This window comes from Simochromis diagramma, unplaced genomic scaffold, assembly GCF_900408965.1.
Source record: "Simochromis diagramma unplaced genomic scaffold, fSimDia1.1 OVJJ01000705.1, whole genome shotgun sequence".
Lineage (NCBI taxonomy): Eukaryota > Metazoa > Chordata > Actinopteri > Cichliformes > Cichlidae > Simochromis > Simochromis diagramma.
In genome coordinates this window covers 876,195-897,937 of record NW_024387448.1, presented here as the reverse complement: position 1 = coordinate 897,937, position 21,743 = coordinate 876,195, and the positions used below count along the sequence as shown (strand labels likewise).

The following is a 21,743-nucleotide window of genomic DNA, read 5'->3' as shown; positions in this document are numbered from 1 at the left end:
AAAAAGTTAATTCTGGTCAGAGAGATGGCAAACATTCGGTACTTAGGTACAAATACAGATACTACTGTTAAAAAATACTCCAGTAATAGTCTACTTCTCTACTCAAATAATAAAAAAAAAAGTACAGTGAAATATACTTAAAGTAAGAAAGTGAAAATAGCTTTTTGAAGGACGTTTCTATTTTTGTCCAGAGCTAACTGAACCTTGTGCTATATTACCTAATGATAAAATAAAATCAGCAGATGGGAATACAAACTTTAGTATAGTATTTTATTATTCTGATTATACTTAGTTTGAATCTAAAGAAAAATGAAAATGAAAAACAATCTCTTTATTTTCTGTTGGCTACATTGCATAGAGTGAGTTTGCCTCTAAACGGGAAAATGTGCACAGTCAGGGGCTAAAGTAGGATGGAGCAGGTGGGGGAATCCTAAAATGGGTTGCAATGGCTCAGTGTGGGGAAAAGAATGACAACGCAAAAATAATTTCTATTGAGAACTCAGTAGACTTTATTAATGCGCAGGCTGTGATCAGCTGACCTGCTGCTCTGTGTGGATGTACACAACTGAATTCAAGAAGATGTCAGCAGATGGCCATGAGTTGTCCTTTATGTCCATCCTCTACACCAGGGGTGTCGAACTCCAGGCCTCGAGGGCGTCAACACACCTGAATCAATGATTAGTTCATTACCAGCCTCTGGAGAACTTCAGGACATGTTGAGGAGGTAATTTAGCCATTTAAATCAGCTGTGTTGGAACAAGGACACCTGTGCTCTACACTGACAGTATTCGGTTTATGCTGTCTTTTTTTGTTCTTAAAGAACAGTGTGTTTTTTATTTTAGCAGACATTCATGTTCCCTCCATTCATCATCATGAATGGATGGAACGGTGACTTTGAAGGACAAAACAACCGAACTAGAATGAGAAAAGGAAAAAGTGGAAAAGCGAAGCTCGGAGATGCAGCATAGGATCAATGGAATGACGAAAAACAACTCAGAGCTCATTAAGGGGATTATGTTGAACTTCAGCAACTTGAAGCGCGAAAACACTGAAATGCAGGCGCAAAAGCAACAACAAGAGAAAATACATGAAGATCTGCAGCATACGCTTCAAGAAATCCAGAGAAGAAATGAGCAGTTGGAAGGCATGCTTCCCCACCTGCTGTAGCCTTGTGTTACGTCCCTCTGCAGCCCCTAATCATCTCAATGTGTTCAGCTGGTGCTAATTGGCCACACCTAGTCAGGTGTGGATAAAAGCATACCTGAGGCAAGCTTCCAGGGAGCTCACTTGTCTTTGCCTTGGTAGCAGCAGCTATTTTAGTCAACCTGGTATTCTATTTTAAGAAAACCTCTTCTCACTAACAATCTGGTGTTCGTCTCCTTTTTTATGTTGCGACCTTTGAGCCAGGTCGTAACACCTTGTCTTCCTCCACCTCTGTTCCATCTTAATTTTCACCTCTCCTCTGCCCTCTTTCTCCCCTCTCTCCCTTCCTCACCCCCCTACCAGTCCCAGCGGTTGACTGCCCCCTCCTGAGCCTGGTTCTGCAGGAGGTTTCTGCCCGTTTAAAGGCAGTTTTTCCTTCCCACTGGTGCTTGCTCAGAGGGGATTGTTGGGGTTTTCTCTGTCCTGTCTCTCTACCTGTCCTTTAATCACTTCTTTCCAACTCCCCCCCCCCGCCTTTGATTTCCTCCATCATCTCCTGACCTTGTGTTCACTTTTGAGAACACATGGTAGAGAGATGGGGTGGAACAATAAACACAATTGGCTACATTTGACGTGTCAGATCAATGTCTTCATTCAAGAATAATTCATCTTAATGATAAAAAAAAGAAATGGGTAATAGTGTGTTTTTGTGTATAATATGCATACTATACTTGTTGTATCCAAATCCCCGAAGGAAAAAGAATAAGACAAATAAAAAAATAAAATGAAAATATATTTCTTTTTTTTCCAGGTCAGTTTTGGTTTTAATTCCTGAGTTGTATCGACTACCAGTTAGCCCGTATTAGTTCCTTTCAGGTTAATCTAAGTTTCTTTTAGTTCGAACTCTCTGATCGATGTAAGCCCACTCAGTTCCAAAGTAATGAGACTTTTGCACAGCACTGCATGTATGACATCAAGATATAATTGAAGCCCATTGACCCTGGGAGTTGTCTGGCTTTTTAATGGATAGTTTTAACACCATTCAATACATGTGCAAGTTACATCGGGTGCAGACATTCATGTTCCCTCCATGATTCATCGTCTCCACCTTTTAGTTTATACATTTCTTCTGTATACAGCCGAAACCCTGCAAAACAATCCTCATCGGCATCATGTAAACTTTGATTCTAAACAGCGATTGTTGACATGATATTCACACTGTAAAGTACATTTTCAGAGAACAGCTAGCATGCTGTCAAAATCAGACTTACACAGAGCTTTTGCGCTCTGTGTAAGTCTGATTTTTAAATGAACCAAAATAACAATATTGATTAAATCACACTGGATCCTCTTTGGAGCAATGCAGATAAAAGTCATATACATTAACAACAACACAAGGAAATTTAAGGAAGAAAAATACAAAGTGTGAAAAAAGTGTCCACAGACTCGCTAGACATCAACGTGCACTCTTCTACTGCAAGATGTTTGTGGCTTTTCATGATGTCCATTTCAAATCTCTCAGACTTTGACTGATTCATTCCACCGAGGATTTGCTAACGTGCGTAGGTTCAGGTATGGCTCTTCAGTGTTAACCGGCCTTTTTCTTTTTTTGCGCTCTCTACTGTGATATGGGATTCATAGATGAGGCTACCTAGTCCTTGAGGAGAGGTACAACAAAACCACAGTGTAACATTTCAACCACCAAGTTTCACAGCTGGTATCAGGTTCTTTTCCTGAAAAGCTGGTTTGTTCGGATCATCCATCAGATCAGCCAAAGACTTTTCATAGGAAAAGCCTTTGGCCAAGCATGGTCAGATTTGTGTAGCATCTGTTTCTTGCACTTTGATAGCAGCAGGGGGTTGAGTTACCCGGAGATCCTGTTATGAAATTTTGTGCCTTATAGATTTTTCTTTTCACAAAGTACACATGCAAATCTTTTACATAAATTGTGAATTTTTTTTCCCCAAGTACTAGTATGAATTCTAGGATATTTTGACAGTTTTTAAAATCCATTACCAGCCTCATGGGCATTCACAAACTTTACTCTGAAGCCCTTGTAGAGCTCTTTAGATCCTGGCTGAATGACACCAGACCCTGGATATCAGAGAGTTAAAAAACAAGACTTCCTGTAAGCAAGAGCGAATCACTGACACGTGTATTTATGTGAGTAAACACTTCTCCAACAGCTTTAAACAGCTACTTGCTTGTTTAAATCTATCGGAAAAAGTCCATTTGAATGTAATTATAACTGTTAGTTTTTAGAAACATCTCCCGGTAGTTTTATTTCTAGAGTCTTTCCCTTCCTACCTTCCCAGGTTTGTTCTGTGTTTTGTGGCTCTCTTTGAATTTCTTGATGATACTTCTCTCTCCAGTTCTTGACACTTTGGAAATGCTTGGATAACTTTGTATATCCATCTCCTGCTCTGTGAGCAACAGCGATTCTTTTACTCAAGTCTAAAGCGATTTCTTTCATTTTTGGCACTTGATTTCTCAAGCGACGGCTCAAGCACTCGCTGAAGTTATTATACTGTGTGTAAATTAGAAGATAATTTGATTTTACAAACTTTGAGCATCACAGCGTCATAACACGATGCACAGCAGCGGTTTGTGCAATGGCTCGGTATAAAGGTCAGTTTTTTTTATTGATCCTGGTCATTTTTGTTTCTAAACAAAAATCTCCAGGCTGCTTTCTAAAGAAAACTAATATGCTTAGAAATGCTCCAATGAAAATCCCTTGCCCTGTTGAAACGCACTTTGACCCCCTGGAAAGTTTTTTGACAAATCTCACAGCGGGTTAATCGGTTTGTCCTTATTTATAGTTAATGAGGGTAAGTCAGAGTTTTCAAAAGTGTGACACATCTTTTGTTTTATGTACTTTTTCTTTAGGCCTTAGTTTGTACTTTTCCACAGTGTTGTGACCACATATGTATCAATTTACCCTTTAGACATCCACTTACAAAAAAAAACACTGTGTAGCCAGCAGCTACATTCCTGTTTCATTTGTCAGTGAGACTGATCGTGATTGCACCAGTGAAGGCTACAGTTTCATTGAGAATGATTGGCTCTCCCTTAGCCCTCTGCTGTGCATAAGTCAGTCCTGATTCCCATAATGAGCCAGCGAAAGAGATGATAGGCGGGTGGGAGGACACTATTAATCCTCAGTAAGCATGTTGCGTGTCAACCGGCCCTGCTTGGAGATTTACAGGCCTGTAATGGGGTCACTCTTCCGTCTTCTCCGGGTGGTGCAGGCCTCGACTTCTTTTGCTCTGCCCTGGTCTGGTTAACTATTTGTAGGGGGGGGGGGGGGGGGGGGGGAGGACCCCGAGAGCCTTAAATCTATCTGTTGTCCAATATTAACCACAGCACAAACAGAACAGTGGTAAACAAAAGGAAGAGTAAACACACTCCCCAAGGCCTTTAGGACAAATATGGACAGTTACGTTCACAGTGCACAGTTAGGTACAACTTAAATAAAAGAAGCAAGGTTTGTTTAATCTGAAGAGGAACTTTAAGGAAGATTTCTTTTATTTGAAACGTGAGATTAATGGAAAATGTTTTTTTCGCCCGGTCCAGCTGTTGCACTCTTGTTACACAAACCTCAACATGCAAGGAGTAAAGCCATCATCTTTCCCCAGCGTTTTCTGATCTATGACGTCCCAGTCAGGTCCAGCTGTTTGGACACACAGTCCCATCCCTGTCCCTCCTCGGTGTCCCCCCACTTTCCCTTTTGTCTATCCCCCTGGGATGTGTAATCCCTCCTCCAGCACATCATCCACCACCGACCAAGAGGATCAGCTGCACTGCTGCTCTCTGCTTTTTAAAAATAGGCTGGGATATCAGCTAAGAGACCTGGATGCATCCTGGGGATTGAGGAATGTCTCCACACTTCCCAGAGCCTTGATATCTGCGTGAATTCTCTGAGTAATTGTCTCTGTGTGTTTCTGGGTGTATGTGTGTGTGTGTGTATGAAGATAGATCCTGTATTACTAGTTAAAGAGAGAGGATTTTCTGTCCAGATGAGAGAGTGGACCGAGCTGGAGATGAGCTTCACGGCAGGGGGGTTTCTCAGCACCTCAGATGGTTACTGCTCTGCTGAGCAGCTCCAGTACTACGGTGAGTCCACAGTCATGCTCGTGCTCCTGCTTCTTTCTCTTTGGGGTCTTCATCTACTTTTACTTCTGTTTTCTCTCCAGCTTCTCTTAAAAGAACCACGAAATTGAAATATTAAACACTACCTGATGGGATTTTTGATTCTTATTCTAAGCTAAATCTCATTCGTGGGGCATTAATATATCTAAATTGACACTGGAAAAAGGAAAAACTGACTTTAAGCATTTAATACCTTATGCAACTTGAATGTGTGCAGACATTTGCTTTACAAAAAACTCTCTAAATGATCAGTCAGTGCTACTGTAAAGAGCTCAATGGGAAACATCATTTTTCAGAGCCAGTCTCCATATCAACCTGTAATCCACAGAATACACTGTCAGTGTTTGTATTGGGATTATTTCTTCAGGAGAAAGCAGTTACTATGGACACCGTTCACAGGATTTTCTTCTCACCTGAGCAGGTGAAATCCAAACAAAGTACAAAATTTAGTGCGACAAGTATTAAGAAGGAAAATGTGGTTTCTGCTGTCACTTCTGCTCTAACCAAATCCCCCTTTGTATAAATTTCAATTTGTACTTTGAGAGGTTCTGAACTTCCTTGAAGGTTTTGGACACTTTAGCATTTTTCAATCTGCTGATCTAAACCTTGCTGGCTTGAAATGAACATTTAAATCAAAGAGAGAGCAGAATTTCACAATTTCTAGGCAGCAAAATGAGCATCCATGCTGCATAAGACACTCGAGACTTGATGACTCTTTTCCTGCTTTATTATGTCTACAGATTTGACACTGTGTACTGGTCACACAGATTGACATTAAGTAAGTGGGTCATAAATATCTTATATTGTTACACGCTGATATACGACTGCCTTCTGTGTGCAGTGCAGCCTCATTCACTCTGACAGCTGATGAATGAACGCTAAGCCTTTATTTACGGCGTTTGAGAACTCAGTGACATGGAAAAAACAGTTCTTGAGGGGGATCAGCCGGCTCACCGCCTTCGCGACATGCAGAGAGGCTGAGCGTGCATCGGAGGATCTATTTATACTGACATGTATCATCAACAAAGTCTCCCTGTTGTCTCCCCTCCTGCCCTTTGGAGAAGAAGAAGGAGGAGGAAGGGAGGAGGAGGGGGAGCTGCGGGGGGTGCTTTGCTGGTGTTGTTTGGCTCCCTAGCGTGCGTGGGATGGAAGGGAGGCTGAGGAGTGTTTAGACAGCGTTCAAATGGTTTACAAACACTGCGAACCGCAGCTCAGTCACACAGTGAGAAAGCAAGGACCACCCCCCCACCAACTCCCCAGTTCCCCCTCCACCCCCCACCAAGCCAACCCATCGCCTAGTCGGGTAAAGACAGGAAACATCTGCAGGGAGAATGAAAGCGAGGAGGGGAAATTAAGCACAGAGAAGAGTTCATTAGTAGGCTTTCAGCTGATCAGAGCAGGGACATTAGTCCACCAAATGTGAGCTGCAGCAGCTCTCAACATGTTCTGTCATTTATCATCAAACACGCTTGTAATTTAGGCTCAGAACTCCTCGGGATGCTTTTGAGGAAGCCTCAGTCACAACTGATGATTGATGACACGCATGGGGTCTCTGAGGAGAAACTGACCACACGCAGGGTGATGTTTTTATGTTGCTTATTTTTGAGGTCACTAAAAGAGAGAGTTGGGAATAGGAATGGATTTTACATAACCATGATATAACTATTCAGATTTGTCTATTTGCCAAAGATATAAGTTGAATTACTTCCTGAAACAAAGGTAGCTCTAACAATTTTATGCGTGATGATCAATTTACTCAAAATGGGAAGTCAACTCTGAAAATGTGACTCAAGTGGAGTCGTCAGCATGGTTGGGACTGCTCGGTTGTTATCTGACACGCACAGAAAAGGCTCTCATTCATGCAGGCTCTACAGTCACTCTCTGTTTCCTTTCATCCTGTCTTTGTTCTAAACTAACTTAATCTGTTGCTCACTCCATGCATTGTGAAAGGGTTTAACACTTGTCAAACCACACTGAGTGTTAAAAGGCAGGATATGGCGACCTTTGCTGCTTTGATTTATTTATTTATTTTTTGAATATTGTCTCCTGGAAATTCCTCTTTATGTGCATGTGCTACAGCATCACTGCAGGATGCCCGATTTTCTGTCAGAGCTCGAAGACGTACCTCACTCTCTGCACAGTACTGTGCAAGTCTCAAGCCATTCTTCATTTGTTTATATTTTGGTCGGAAAAGGGGAAGAAAACATTTGCAGACACATTTAAATACAGTATATAATGCAGTATATAAGGCAAAAATAGAGTTTGTACAATTTTGCGTACCTCTAAAGTTAATATTTAGTATGATCATCTTTTGTTCTTTGATGCAGCTTGAACCCTCTTAGGCAGCTTTCTTTAAGTAGACGTCAGTAATAGTTCTCCAGGCTTCTTTGGGGATGTTCAAAGTGCTTCGTTGGATGTTAGCTGCCTTTTGTTCTGTTCTCTGTTAAGGTGATTCCCACACTGCTTCAATAATAGAGATGTCTGGACTTTGGGGAGACCGTGACTTATAATGTCCCATTTTATGTTTAAAAAAAAATCCCCAATATGCATTTACTTGATTTGGACGAAAGTCTGACGATCATTTTTGCTTTCACAATTCCATTCATTTTGAGAAGATATCCAACACAACTGGCTGAAATGCCACCCCAAACCATGACCCAGCCTCCACCATGTTTCACAGATGGCTGTACATACTCACTGTTGTACCTCCCTTCTGACCTCTGAGGTATACTCTTTTTTTCTGCTCCACTTGGCCAGTTCCATATTTTTAAGGGCACCCTGCATGCATCATGCCATAATATGCTACTTTTTCAGCTAACAGCTCTTTGGGAATCACCTTGTTGGACAGTTATTGTAGATTTTGTAGATTTTTGTGAAAGGCTGCTCTTAAAAATCGGTTATTTGCTAAATTGTCTGTTATGTGTAGAAACAAGTCTGGTTCATTCCTTGAGGAAGGTGCTTTTTTATGCTTTAATGGTTTATAAGTCAGTGTATTTGGCTTTGCAATTGAAGAAAAAACAATGCAGTTACTGGACTGAAAATGAGTGAAAAAGAAGCCAATATCCAAAGCACTTTGAAAGACTTAGAAAGCCTTTAGAGCTATTGGCTAAGGCCACTTTAATACAATTACAAGCAAAATGTAGAGAAATGAGGTGTGGCTCAAGACTTCTGCACAGTACTGTATATAGTGATACACATTTTACTACTACATTTATACATATGTCTGTGAAGGTTCTCAGTCATCTAGGTCATCGTAGTCTAAGGAGCTTGGAAAGAAAAGCGTCTGGACTTCTTTAAGTTGCTTGAAGACGTTTCACCTCTCATCCGAGAAGCTTCTTCAGACGCCTTAACGCCCACTCACATCCTGGGCCTTCTGACCTCAGGAAATCACATGATAGGGTGGGGCTAGGTTTCACAATGAGTTCACCCGAAACTTTGGCTGAATGTGACCTACACCTGTTTTCACACCTTGGCTCACGTGATTAGGTAGAGGATCATTAGGGGGGTCCATTGTCCCTCTTAGGGGCTCTTCACCATTTGATCTTAGAACTGAAGAAGCTTCTCAGATGAGAGGTGAAACGTCTTCAAGCAACTTAAAGAAGTCCAGACGCTTTTCTTTCCAAGCTCCTTAGACTACGATGACCTGGATGACTGAGAACCTTCACAGACATATGTTCATATAGTAGTAAAATTACTATATATACATATACTCATTTTACTATCATGTGTACATATACACGGTTTACACACATTAAAATCAATGAACTAGTCCTTCCTAATCTTCATCCAACATGTTTTAGCCCGAAAGTTCCCATTTCCTGAAACTCCTGAAGGTTGGGTGGGCTCTCTGTTTAATCAGTGCATAACAGATCCCACAGCAGTCCCAGTCGAACAGTCCAGCTGTACTTTAAGAGGCTGCCAGTGGTCACACATGTTTTCTCAGTGGAGTCAGTGCTTGCAAAACACAAGCAGCTGACCCACACTCTGACATGTTTTAGGTCATCCCAACAACGAACTGAATGAATGATGGACTAAATGAAGAATCCAGAAAAAGGGGATAAAAAAATAAAATAAAAATAATAATAAAAAGAAAAATCCTAAATGGCACTGGGAGTTCTCAGCTGCATCCTGTTTCAGCAGTCTGAACAAGTTCACAGGGTCTCACTCTCAGCTTTTTATTGTATCCCATAAGAGCCATTAAAGCAGTCACGACTCACGTAAATTCACATTCCTCTGAACGCTTTTTGACTTCGACCAGCGTCACAGAGTTTCCTTAAACGTTCATTCATGTTTCAGTCACGCTAGTGTAATCACTTATTCCCTGTAGGTTAGATGCTGTATGTGTGTGAAAGATTTACAATACTGACAAGATTTTCAATTTGGAGAGAATATTTGCTACACCTAAAGTCATAAACCTTACACCATGGCACTTGAGCGCTATTTAAGTGGATCACAACCTGATGTAATCATAACAATATCCTACATACAGTCAGGAGGCTGTAGTGACATAAGGAGATGCTAGGGATGGTCCAATGTGGTGACGCAGGAAGGAAAGAAGAAGAAGAAGGAAAAAAATGATGGAGTGTTATGAATTGTGAGGACAGGTTGCAGCACAGGTGTGTGATACTATAAGATTACCTTAAGCATGATCCTGTATTTCACTTAAAACCAGCTGCTTGTCTCTCATCATTTCATCATCGTGACTCCAGATAAAAGTTCATTTGCTCCTAGTTAAAGATAGCGATCTTTAAAATGGGTGATCTATGTTAGCTCAGTTTGTATAACGCCAATTCCAAAAAAGTTAGAAATCAATAAAAATGGAATGCAATCCTTTGAAAATCTCATAAACTGTTATTCTATTTACAGTAGAACACAGAAAACATATTCAAAGTTTAAACTGAGAAAAATAACCATTTTAGGGAAAATATGATCTCATTTTGAAAATGATGGCAGCAACATGTGTCAGTGGGATTGGGTCAACAAAAGTATGTGGTAGGGCTGTGCCATATGACCAAAATTTCATATCCCGATATAAGAATTCTATCTTCCCGATAACGATATAAATCACAAAAATGTAACATTTTCTGTAAATTCTGTGAATCTTGGGCAGCTCGTCTTGAGTCGAGTGTTTTAACCGATGCATGAAACGATACATTTTTAGACATAAGTTGTAACAGCCGCCGTTTTCTTTGTGAGTATTTATTACACGGCGTGCTGCGGGGAAAAGCCTGTTCTAACGTTTGAGTCTAAGGTTTATTTTTTTTAGCACCTGGCGGCTCTTTTTTAATTCTCATCCGTAAATAATCTGCTCTTTCACGTGATTCAGTTTATTTTGAAAAGTCTCAACAGGATCTTGAGCTTTATTGTGAAAGGTTTATGTGGAACATAAACAAGCGGACACGCGATGCTGTTACCGTCGTTGTTGCTAACCACAACACATAAAAACAGGCGTTTGTCCGTCAGTAGTGTGGTTATATTAAATATAAGAGAAAGAGAGAACTTTAATAAATTAATATAGCCATTACAGTGACCATCAAAACGATGAAAAAATATTGCCGTAAACAGTTTATTTTGCGACACCACAAAACAAACGATAGCTTAAAATGAAACGATAGACGTTTTTATATCGTCATCCGATATATATCGTTATATCGAACAGCCCTAGTATGTGGTACTAAAATGAAACGGCTGGAGGCTAATTTGGTTAACTGGCAAAAAGTCAGTAACATGACTGCGTATAAAACGTGAATCTCAGAGTGCGAGAGTTGTACAAAAAACTGCATCTATAAATCTATATGTACCAGCAACATAAAACTGGTAAAAACTCTGAATATCTAATCATCTTCACTACATGTTATCATCAAAGGATTCACAGAATTTGGAGAAATCTCTGAGCACAAGGGACAGTCAGCGTTGGGTGGTTATGGTCTTCGGCCATAACAGGCGCAATGCCTGTGAAGAAAACTTACTGTGCCATCCACAAATGGAGGTTAAAGCTCTGTGATGCGAAGCAGAAGCAACATGTGAACGGGATTCAGAGAGTCTGCCGTCTTCTCTGGGTTGAAGCTCGTTTAAAATGAACTGAGGCAAAGAGCAAAACTCCTTTTCTGGAAATTTGCATAATGAAAAAAAACCCCACAACAACATAGGCGTAAATGAGGCTCTGTCCCAACTTGTTTTAAGACGTGTTGGTGCCATTCAAAAAGATTTTATTCTTTTCTTTACTTTTGATGTTTTCTATGTTCTGCTGTGAATACAACAGTAGTGTATGAGATTTGCAGATCAATGCATTCTGTTTTTATCTCCATTTTACACAGTGTCCAACTTTTATTGGATTTGGGATTCTTACAAAAGGTTCAGTGATTTGTCACAGCTGCTGAGCACTGCAGCTTTTAGCAAATGCGACTCCAACTGGAATAAATGGTTCATCTCCTGGTGGATAATTCTTTAACTGTGGATTAATAGAGGTTTTACTCCAGTGACCATTTCCTTTAAATGTCATGTTTTATACTTGAATCTTTTCTCACAGTTTAGCACAACCAAGGGAAAGAAAATCTGAATACATATTTTTTTTGTATGTATGGAGACAGGGTGGGTTTAAACTGCAAGGCCACATCAAAAAGTCAGCTGTCCAAGTAATGTATTTCAAAGAAACCTCATTGTGTTCATTTCAAGCTCCATATTTCCGTTATTGGACTCTATTAGAGAAGCTTTGAATCACACTTGCCTTATACTTACTTATACTGTCTGAAACAAGCCACCCTTCCTCCAGTCAGCTTTCTTCTAACTGGCCAACCTTGACAAACAGAAAGCAGAGCTGCTCTGTTCACACGTGGACCTGTGACTTATGTGATCCTACATCAGTGTCATCTCTCATCAACATACAGAGCCAGTTAAAACTTTTGACCCTGGACTTTGATTTCAGATATGCTGGCTGACCCCCTGGGCTATCCCCTGCAGGACCCTGACCTCCAGCTCCTCCCATACAGCCAACAACAGTATAGTCCTGCCAACCTGCCCTTCTCCCACTATGGTTCTCCACCCTCCTCTGCCCCCTCTCCCTCCTCCTCCTCCTCTTCCTCTCAGCTCTGCAACCCACCATACCACTACAGCCCTCACTGCCTGGAGGCCCCTTGCGATCCGAGCCCCGAGCCCCACTGTGGGGGCCTCTTTGCTCAGGGCCTCGGATCTGTAGGACTGCCAATGGGGCGGAGGTCCCGGATGGGCTCGGGTGGAAAGAGCAGAGGTCAGGATGAGCTGTGTGTGGTGTGTGGTGATAAAGCATCAGGATACCACTACAATGCTCTTACCTGCGAGGGATGCAAAGGTATTTATTTGATTGCTTTCTGATCTTCATATTTTTCTACTTCTTAGCATCAGCGCGTCATGTTTTACCTTTCGCTACAGGATTCTTCAGACGCAGTGTCACCAAGAAAGCTGTGTATCACTGTAAGAGTGGCGGTAGCTGTGAGATGGATATGTACATGAGGAGGAAGTGTCAAGACTGCCGTCTGAGGAAGTGCCGAGCTGTGGGAATGCTGGCTGAATGTAAGGCTCAAATACAAGAAACTGATTGACTGAGGTTGTAATGTAATCGGAGAAATGATTAGTGAGATTCCAAAAAACAAATATGTCACTTTGTGGTTGGGCAGAAAATAATACTTTTTACCCTCTCTTCAGGTCTGTTGACTGAGGTGCAGTGCCAATCCAAACGCCTGAGGAAAGGAGGTAAAAGCAGAGGGCAAGAGGAAGAGGAGAACACAGACAGCAGGAGAGTCAGCTCTACCAGCAGGCTACCCGGACAGGTGCGGCACACCTGTGCTCGATTGGATACTTTCCTAACTTCAGAGTTCGAGGTTCAAGATTATTGTGCCACATGGGCTAAACAAATTCAGCATAGCAGCAAGAGTTCACATAAAACACAATACACAGGAACAACTTTAACAGCACCAATATGGGTGAATTATACAAACGATTACATGGTATGCTAATTCATAAGGAAATGAAAGTGCCAGAGTAGTGCACAGTGATAATAAAGTTTATTTAAAGCCTGGAAGGAAAGCTGGCAAAATCTTAATAGACTTATCAGTATAACTGTCTCCTGATTAAGGCACTAGCTCAGACTCCAACTACAGCATTTTGTTAAACCCATGAATTGCAGAGTAGGTGCTCTTATACTCGCTGGAAAATGTCTTATTCTTTCTCCTGCTACCCCAGTGCTGTTTAAGTGCCCAAGAACAAAACAGACCAAATTAAAAACATAATTTAGATCTGTAAGGAGACTTGTTCTAGGAATATATTGCTCGATTAAGGCTTATAGAAGCATCAAATTGCCTTGAAATTGCATGCTGCCAGTGGTAAACAAAACAAAACAAAGAACAACCTAAAATTGCTCCTAAGAATCTATAATTCTTACTTTTGCTCACCGGGCACAGTCTCTAAATCTATAGATTGTCTTGCTATCTGCATCCTGAGAACTGAGGGATCACCCAGGAAGGGTGACACTATTCTCCCCAGCTATTCCAACCTCCTGCATGTAGTACAAGACCTGAAAACCCAGAATTAAACCATAAGTTAATTTTGCTAAGGCTCAGATTGTGTAGTGGTGCAATCCTTCGGTGTCCTTAAGCTATGCTAACTCAACTTTCTATGCCATTAGCTCTCCTGAGGACCTGCTAGCCTTTTTTTTCTTCTGCCTGTCCCGTTTGTTCTTTAGCCATCAGAATTATTGTCTGAAGGCCAAGAAAAATACCCAACGGATTTACTTTACCAAGTGGATCATCACGGCCTTGCCGTATTGGTCCATTTGATCGACTTTTGTTATTATTATTTATTTTATTTCATTTTATTTTCAGTTGTTACACATGGGACAGACATGGGGGATAGGAAAGGGAGAAAGAAAGAAAGAGAGGGAAGGAAAGAAAAACAGAGGGGAAGAGGGAGTGTGAGAAAGGGCACTTAAAAAGAAAAAATCTCCTGGATCACCTGTTGAGAGAAGAAAAAAGAAAAAAAAGGCCCATAGAAAATAGGTCTTCCCTGGATCCGGCATCAAGCTGGCACTTCTGATTGACCGGTGTCATGGCAGGGTGTATGTCAACCAGATGTGGGCCAGGTCTGGCAATGATGGCACTATTTATGTTCCTATTTTCCTATTTTAGTTAGAAGACCCAAATGCCATGTTGCAATACTATACTGCTATGGTAGCTAATGTTTCAAATGCATGTTTGACAGGTTTGTGAGTGTACACTTTATCCAAAACCTAGTGACGGTTTACTCATCTTTGCCAGTGGGTGGCTGTAGCTCAGGAGGTAGAGCAGGCCACGTGCTGATCGGAAGGTTAGTGGTCCCTCCATCCCTGGCTCCTCCAGTCTGCATGTCAAGAGTGTGAATGTGAATGTGTATGAATGTAGTTAGGATGCACTCAGTTTAGAGAAAGTGTGTGATTGGGTGAAGCAGCCACGGAGCAGAAGCCAGAGAGGGCTGCAGTGATGTGCCTGCGGGCTCTGCCGGCACCCAGCTGCGCCAGAGTTAACCGAGCCACAGGCCCAGATGCCAGAGGCCTGAGGGCCCCCAACCCCCCGGAAGGGGCTCCCAGGGCACCAGACCCGGCCAAGGAGCCAATGGGAGTGAACCGGTTGCTATTTACAAAAAGGCCATCCAGCCTTTTTGTAAATAACAAAAAGGTTGCTCTGATTCCTGTTGAACATCTTACTGGCTGTTCTGACAAGACTTCCAAGTCCACCTGATGTTTTTAAAGCTTCTGAAACAAGCAGCAATGCAAAATGGTCATGTGAAACTAAAAAAAGAGGCACTGTCTCAGTGAAATAAACCTGCTCAGATTTCACTATGCTTAGTGGAAAAAGATGATTTGCTGGACCTTTTCAGTAAAGCATTAACATGGTGCTCATTAACAAAGCATAATTTTGGGGGGACTAGCGCTGGATTTCTTGGTATTGGTAACACTTTATAATACAGCCAGCGACTAAGGGTGCAGTTCCCTGAGAGTTAAAATGTTCTTCTTTCTTGTGAAAACTTGAATTGTTACCTCCTCATTCTGATGTATCTACTGGGAAGCATTTGTAGATACACATTGTTACATTGTAATTTCAGGTAAAACACATTGAAACTCTCCTGAATTCTTTGGTAATTACACCCTTAGTCACAGGCCACATTATAAAGTGCTGCCTTTATATTTAGGTGACTTAAAACATGAGCCTCAAATTCAACCACCACCAGCCCAGCAGCTGCCGAAGGCCTTCTAATGAACGAATCATAGCAAACTGTTGCCATGGCAACTGCTGGTGTTCAAGCGTCAGCCTGATGGTCAGTCGCACCACTTTGGTTCATACTGAGATAGTATATATAGGATATAATAAATATAATCGCATTTACTTGTATTTATTCGGTTATTTAGTCAATAATTTCTGGTTGCATTGCTATTTCAATATTTTTTTCAAACCCAGAAAGGCTGAAATATCACAGACTCTTCCTCTGCTGCCACCAGGAGGTTCAAACAGGCATTAGACGGACTGAAATAAAACGTGTTCCAGCTATTCACACAGCTCTCAGTATCAGCTTTAAAAGTCTTAGGCTCCCCTCATTATTAATCTAAACCGTGTCTAGTCTCTCACTCTGTAATCATGAGTGCTTCTTTGCAAATCTGTGTGCTGTGCTCATTTCCATCTGCACCAGGCTTTGTCTGCCAGTTTAACCCGAGAACAGAAATACATCGTGGACAGGATGGTGGAGGCCCATAGGCTCTACAGAGGTCAGGACAGTAACAATTTTAGGGTAGGTTCCAGTCCAGAAACATACAGTGCAAAAATAGTTTTCTTGTTCTCATCTTGCTTTTGTTGTGTGTGCCTTCAGGCATTTGAGTGGCTGTGTCCAGAAGAAGTGGAAGGCCTGTCTGATGTAGTATCACCCCGCCTACAAAGGCTGCTGCAGTTTGCCAGGACAGTGCCAGGTGAGATGAAAGAGGGAAGGTTTCAGCTTTATAATGTATTTGCTTGAAAAAGAAGCAGGATAAGAGGATCAGAGGGGAGATGTTCTCCCATTCAAATGAGACAAAAAAAATACAGGAAAGTTACTATCTGTTTACAAGCTTCAAGAAAGTTTCCAGAATCTTATTACCTACAGTCTCTTCTCAGTCCTCAAAATTGAATCAGTATGTTTCTGCTGGCACAAGAGATACTGGTTGAAGAAATCTCTGCTTTCTCTTGAATATAATAGAAGTAAATGAAACTTTCCTGCTGGTGCTTTGCAGCAGTATGGCTTTCCAGAAATCATGATCCAGTTTCTTAAAAAAATAAATAAATAAAAATCCATAGAGCTTATTGTTAGTGGTTTCGTGTTGGATCTACTTTCTTTATACTATCTACATCCGCCAACCAAACGAAACCCATAGCGCGCTAATCTCACAGCTCAGTTGAAAGAAGAATGGGGATTATTATTTGCATCTACATGCTTGCTCCACGACCTAATTGCATCTCATATAGGCTCTATAAAAACACCCCATGAGTCCTCAAATACCTGTGGAAGCTGATGAAGGTAGTGTGGCAGAAAGGAGTGATTCCAAAGGCTTGGCGAAGAGCAGGAGGTATTCTAATCCCTAAGGAGAAGAACTCCTCATCCATCAGCCAATTTCGCCAGATCAGCCTGCTGAACGTAGAGGGAAAGATCTTCTTCAGTGTCTTTGCCCCAAAAATATCTACTTTCCTGCAAAGAAACAACTACATTGACACATCAGTGCAGAAGGCACTTCCAGGGCTTCTCGGGGTGCCTGGAGCATGCCAACGTCATCTGGCACCAGATTCAAACTGCCAAGAAAGAACAAAGAGACCATCACGTGGTCTTTTTAGACCTTGCCAATGCCTTTGAGTCAGTTCTGCATGAGATCTTGTCGATGACCTTCAACTATTTCAGCGTACCGAACCACATCACAGGACTGGTCAAGACCTACTTTCAGGATTTAAAGTTTTGTGTGACAGCTGAGAACACCACCACAGCCTGGCAGCACCTGGAAATTGGAGTCGATGGCAGGCTGCATTTTTTCCCCTCTGGCATTTATCATGGCAATGGAGCTGATCATGCGGGCATCTCAGTGGGTAGTGGGAGGTGAGACACTCATGAGTGGCCTTTGTCTTCCTCCCATTAGAGCCTACATGGATGACATGACCATCATTACAACAACAAAACCATGTACTAGGCGATTGCTACAGAAGCTCCAGGGAAACAGCCGAGCAATTCTATATCAGTGGAGAACAAATTCCAACCATCTTAGAGAAGCCCATAAAGAGCCTGGGACGGTGGTATAACGCAGACCTCAATGATACGTGGCAACTAGAACAACTAAGGCAGAACTTGGCTAATGACCTCAAGCGGATTAACAACACTGCACTCCCAGGGAAACTGAAGCTCTGGTGCTTCCAGTTTGGGTTATTACCCAGACTACTGTGGCTTTTGACAATGTACGAGGTCTCACTCAATCATGCCAATCGACTAGAGAGGCTAGTGAGCTTCTACGTTAAGAAGTGGCTCGGACTTCCCAAATGCCTAAGCAGCGTTGGACTCTACAGCGACGGGATACTGTCATTGCCTATGCCTAGTCTGACAGAGGAGTTAAAATGTGCAAAAGTGAGGCTTATGATGTCACTCACGGACTCCTGGGACCCAATAGTTAGAAGTACTGCTCCCACTCTAGCGAAGGGGAGGAAGTGGACCCCAGCCACATCTGTGCTACAAGCCAAATCTGAACATCAAAAAATGGTGGTGGAAGAGGTGCGTCGACAGGAGGAAACAGCCAGACATGCCACAGCCGTAGCGCAGGCCAAGCAGGGTCACTGGATGAATTGAGAGAGTGTGGAAAAGAGGAAACTCTCATGGAGTGAATTCTGGGGAATGGAGTCTAATAGACTAAGTTTCATCATCCGATATGATGTGTTACCTTCCCCAATAAATCTGCAGCTGTGGTTTGGAAAGGACCCATCCTGACCCCTGTGTACAGTCCCAGCCACACTGAAGTGCATCTTGGTTGGTTCTAGGACGGACTAGCCTTACTCAGGGCAGACACATGGAGACACAACCAGGTCCTCAGGTGTCTAGCCGAGAAAGTTGAGTGCAAAAGAAAATTCATCAAGGCTCAACCTTTAACAAACCAAGAGGAGTGTCAGCTGTCATCAACTTTTGTCCGGGAGCTAAGTCGAGGACAAGCCCCTCAACCCCGGACCTGGGCTCACTAAAGGTTGCCACGGATTGGCAGATGCAAGTGGACTTGGATCAGAGGATAATTTTTCCCACAGAGATCGTAACAACTACTCTGCGACCAGACCTCGTCCTTTGGTCGAACTCCCAAAAACTTGCGTACGTCATTGAGCTAACGGTACCATGGGAGGAAGCAATTGAGGAAGCATTTGAGCGTAAGAAGCTGCAGTATGCCAACTTGGCAGCTGAGGCAGAGGACAGAGGCTGGAAGATCAAGGTGCATCGGTGGAAGTGGGGTGCAGGGGCTTTGTTGCCAGTACAACAGCAAAACTGCTTAGAGAGATTGGGATCAGAGGACAGGCGCAACAGCAGGCTATAAGAGAACTAGCTAACACTGCTGAGAGGACCAGTCACTGGCTATGGTTAAAAGAGCTGACATCACTTGGGCAGCTAAGGCAGTCAGCTAACCGCGAGAGAAAAGAAAATATTCTGCTCTTCTCCCCTCTGCTCTTCTTCCCTTTTCTGGGAGGCAGTGGGGAGTAGAGCGTACAGGCGGGGAGGTGCGGGAAGCCAGATCGGGCGCCCCCCTTCCGGCTCTCCTCTCTGCTCTCTCCTATCTTGTCCCTTTTGTCTTACTTCTCTCTTATCTTGTCCCTTTTGTCTTACTTCTCTCTATCACCTTTTCTATCCCTTTGAAGAAGTTAGGCTCCATAAATAATACTTACCTAAAGAGGTAAGTATTATTTCTCAGTTGCAGTGAATAGATAGGAGAAAATAAACTGTAGAAAACTAAACGGAAGAAAGAAGAAGAGAAATAACAATTTAGCATAAACCAGTGACACACTCCGGGGCCTGATCAACCCTGGCAGGGCCTCCTTGGATGAGGGTGTCTAGTGATAATGGCTGAAACACCCGATGAATCCAAGGTCCACTACTGATGATGTGTCCCAAATCTTAATATGATAATCTAGATCAAATCTCTAATCCCAAAAAATGGCAGATTAGCTTGGGTAAAAGACTGAAAGTTGAGGCACACAACGATGTGTGCCGCTGGTAAAGTTTCTGGGCTGCCTTTCCTCATAACAGCCATCCCTCAAGATTCTCGCCATTTAAAGCAATGCATTATCAGGGACTACAACATCTAGTCCTTTTACTGAATTATTATAGCCAGTGTCTCCAGGGAGGGACTTTGATATCAGTTCAAAGTTATATAAAATGATTCTGTATTTAAAGAATTAAAACAACAATAGCAACAAAGAATTATCTTCTCACAGGTTTTGACCTCCTGGATTTCTCAGACCAGATTTCTCTGCTATCCATCTCTTCATTGGACGTCATGTTCCTGCTCTCTGCCCAGCAGTTTTCCCACAACCCAACAAGCCCCAGTCCAGGTGAAAAAACACCAGGAGAGAGGAAGATGATGAGACACAAGTAGATAACTGTATGAAATAACCATTCCTTCTTTTTTTTCTCTCCATTAATCAGCACTGCAGCTTTTCAGTATGTCAACACACAGCTTTCTCAGAGACGTAGAATCAAAGGAAAACATCCACAGCAGGGGACTCATTGGTTCAGGTGGGTACACACACACACACACACACAGAGATACACTCCTTAGTCTGACAAGCTGTGGAAAAATTGCTCAGACAATGAATGAATTAGATGTTTTTTTTCCACATTTGCTGGCGTGAACAGAGAGCAGTGAGGATCTCTTTGCACCAGTGCTCAACTTCTTCCACAGCATGGTTGCGCTGCGGGTGACGGAGGCTGAGTACACCTTGCTTACAGCCACAGCGCTGCTCTGCTCAGGTCAGACCAGGAATAAAATAAGCTGTCAAGTTAAGAATTGGCAAAGCAAAGCTCCTGGGATGCTGTTGTAAAGCTGTCTCTGTCTTTCTGTCCCTGTCTGCAGACCGCGCATCCCTGCAGGCAGCCAGCTGTGTTGAGAAAATGCAGGAACTGATCCTGGACCTGCTGTCCAGGTTGTGCGGGGCCCAAGCTGGAGCAGCGCGAGGAGGAGCGCAGAGGTTTGGCCGCCTGCTGGGCAGACTGACGGAGCTGCGAACCCTCCGCCACAACTACCTCCTCCTGACAAGACAGCAGTCTGGACACTGACAGTGAAGATGTGCAAGAAATTCTGAAAATCTTCAGTGTTTTATGTCTTCACTTCAATTCAAAGACTTATTTGTACAAACACTGTCTTAGAATGGTTCTGATTGGGTATAAATGGGACAGTGTAGGAGACAGTTACTCAGCTGTCTTTGTTTTCTCCCCAGTCCTGAGTCATTTAGGAATTTTAGCCTCTATAACAGGACTGAGATGCACTTGTGGGCTGCTGCAGTTTGTTTCATCAAAGAAACTTTTATAGGTGTTTTTTTAATATTTGTATACATTTAACATTCACACTTACAGTACTTTTCACTTTGCTGAACAATGTTAAAATAAAGCATAAAAGGAAAGCTGTAATGATAATGCAGTTGTAATGAACGTACACTCACTGGTCACTTTATTAGGCACACATTACTAGTACTAGGCTGCAACTTTCAGAACGGCCTTAATTTCTTGTATCAAAGATTTAGGAAGGTGCTGGAAACATTCCTCAGAGATTTCTTGTCTGTATTAACATGATAAGCAGCATACATGTAGATTTCTTATCTATACATCCATGATGTGAATCTTCTGTTCCACCACATCCCAAAGGTGCTTTATTGGACTGAGATCTGGTGACTCTGGAGATTATTCGAGTACAGTCACCTCACTGTCATGTTGAGGAGAAAGGATGGATCCATGCTTTCGTGGTGTTTACACCAAATCAGAAGGGGTGCTTTTCAGGTCTTTTCTTAATTTGGGTGAGCCTGTGTAAATGGTAAATAAAATGGTCTGTATTTGTATAGCGCTTTACTTGGTCCTAAGGACCCCAAAGCGCTTTACACTATACACAATCATCCACCCATTCACACACACATCCACACACTGGTGATGGCAAGCTACAGTGTAGCCACAGCCGCCCTGGAGCGCACTGACAGAGGCGAGGCTGCTGGACACTGGCGCCACCGGGCGAGAACTGTAGCCTCTGTTTTCTGTACTTAACTGACACAAGTGGGACTCAGTATGGTCTTCTACTGCTGTACGGCTTCAAAGTTTGGCGTGTTGTGTGTTCAGAGATGCTCTTTTGCATATCAGGTCACTAGAAGTGGTTATCTGAGTAACTGCTGCCTTCTAATCAGCACGAAGCAATCTGACCCTTC

At 42.5% G+C, this 21,743-nt stretch overlaps 1 protein-coding gene across 4 annotated transcripts; it reads left to right on the top strand.

The window, feature by feature from the left end:
* Positions 1-778: 778 nt before the first annotated feature.
* On the top strand, positions 779-21,457 carry nr1h5 (nuclear receptor subfamily 1, group H, member 5). Of its 4 annotated transcripts, XM_040013736.1 has the most exons (10): positions 779-5,256; positions 12,218-12,619; positions 12,700-12,840; positions 12,973-13,097; positions 15,985-16,083; positions 16,162-16,258; positions 19,770-19,886; positions 19,981-20,070; positions 20,191-20,304; positions 20,408-21,457. In XM_040013736.1, the coding sequence occupies exons 1-10, from the start codon at positions 5,109-5,111 to the stop codon at positions 20,608-20,610; spliced, it is 1,536 nt and encodes a 511-aa protein (XP_039869670.1). In that variant the 5' UTR covers positions 779-5,108; the 3' UTR covers positions 20,611-21,457. The 4 variants fall into 4 exon arrangements, with proteins under 4 accessions (XP_039869670.1, XP_039869669.1, XP_039869672.1 ...); XM_040013735.1 differs by having other exon boundaries at positions 15,985-16,258; XM_040013738.1 differs by lacking the exon at positions 20,408-21,457 and having other exon boundaries at positions 15,985-16,258; positions 19,989-20,070; positions 20,191-20,308.
* The last annotated feature ends 286 nt before the right edge of the window (positions 21,458-21,743 follow it).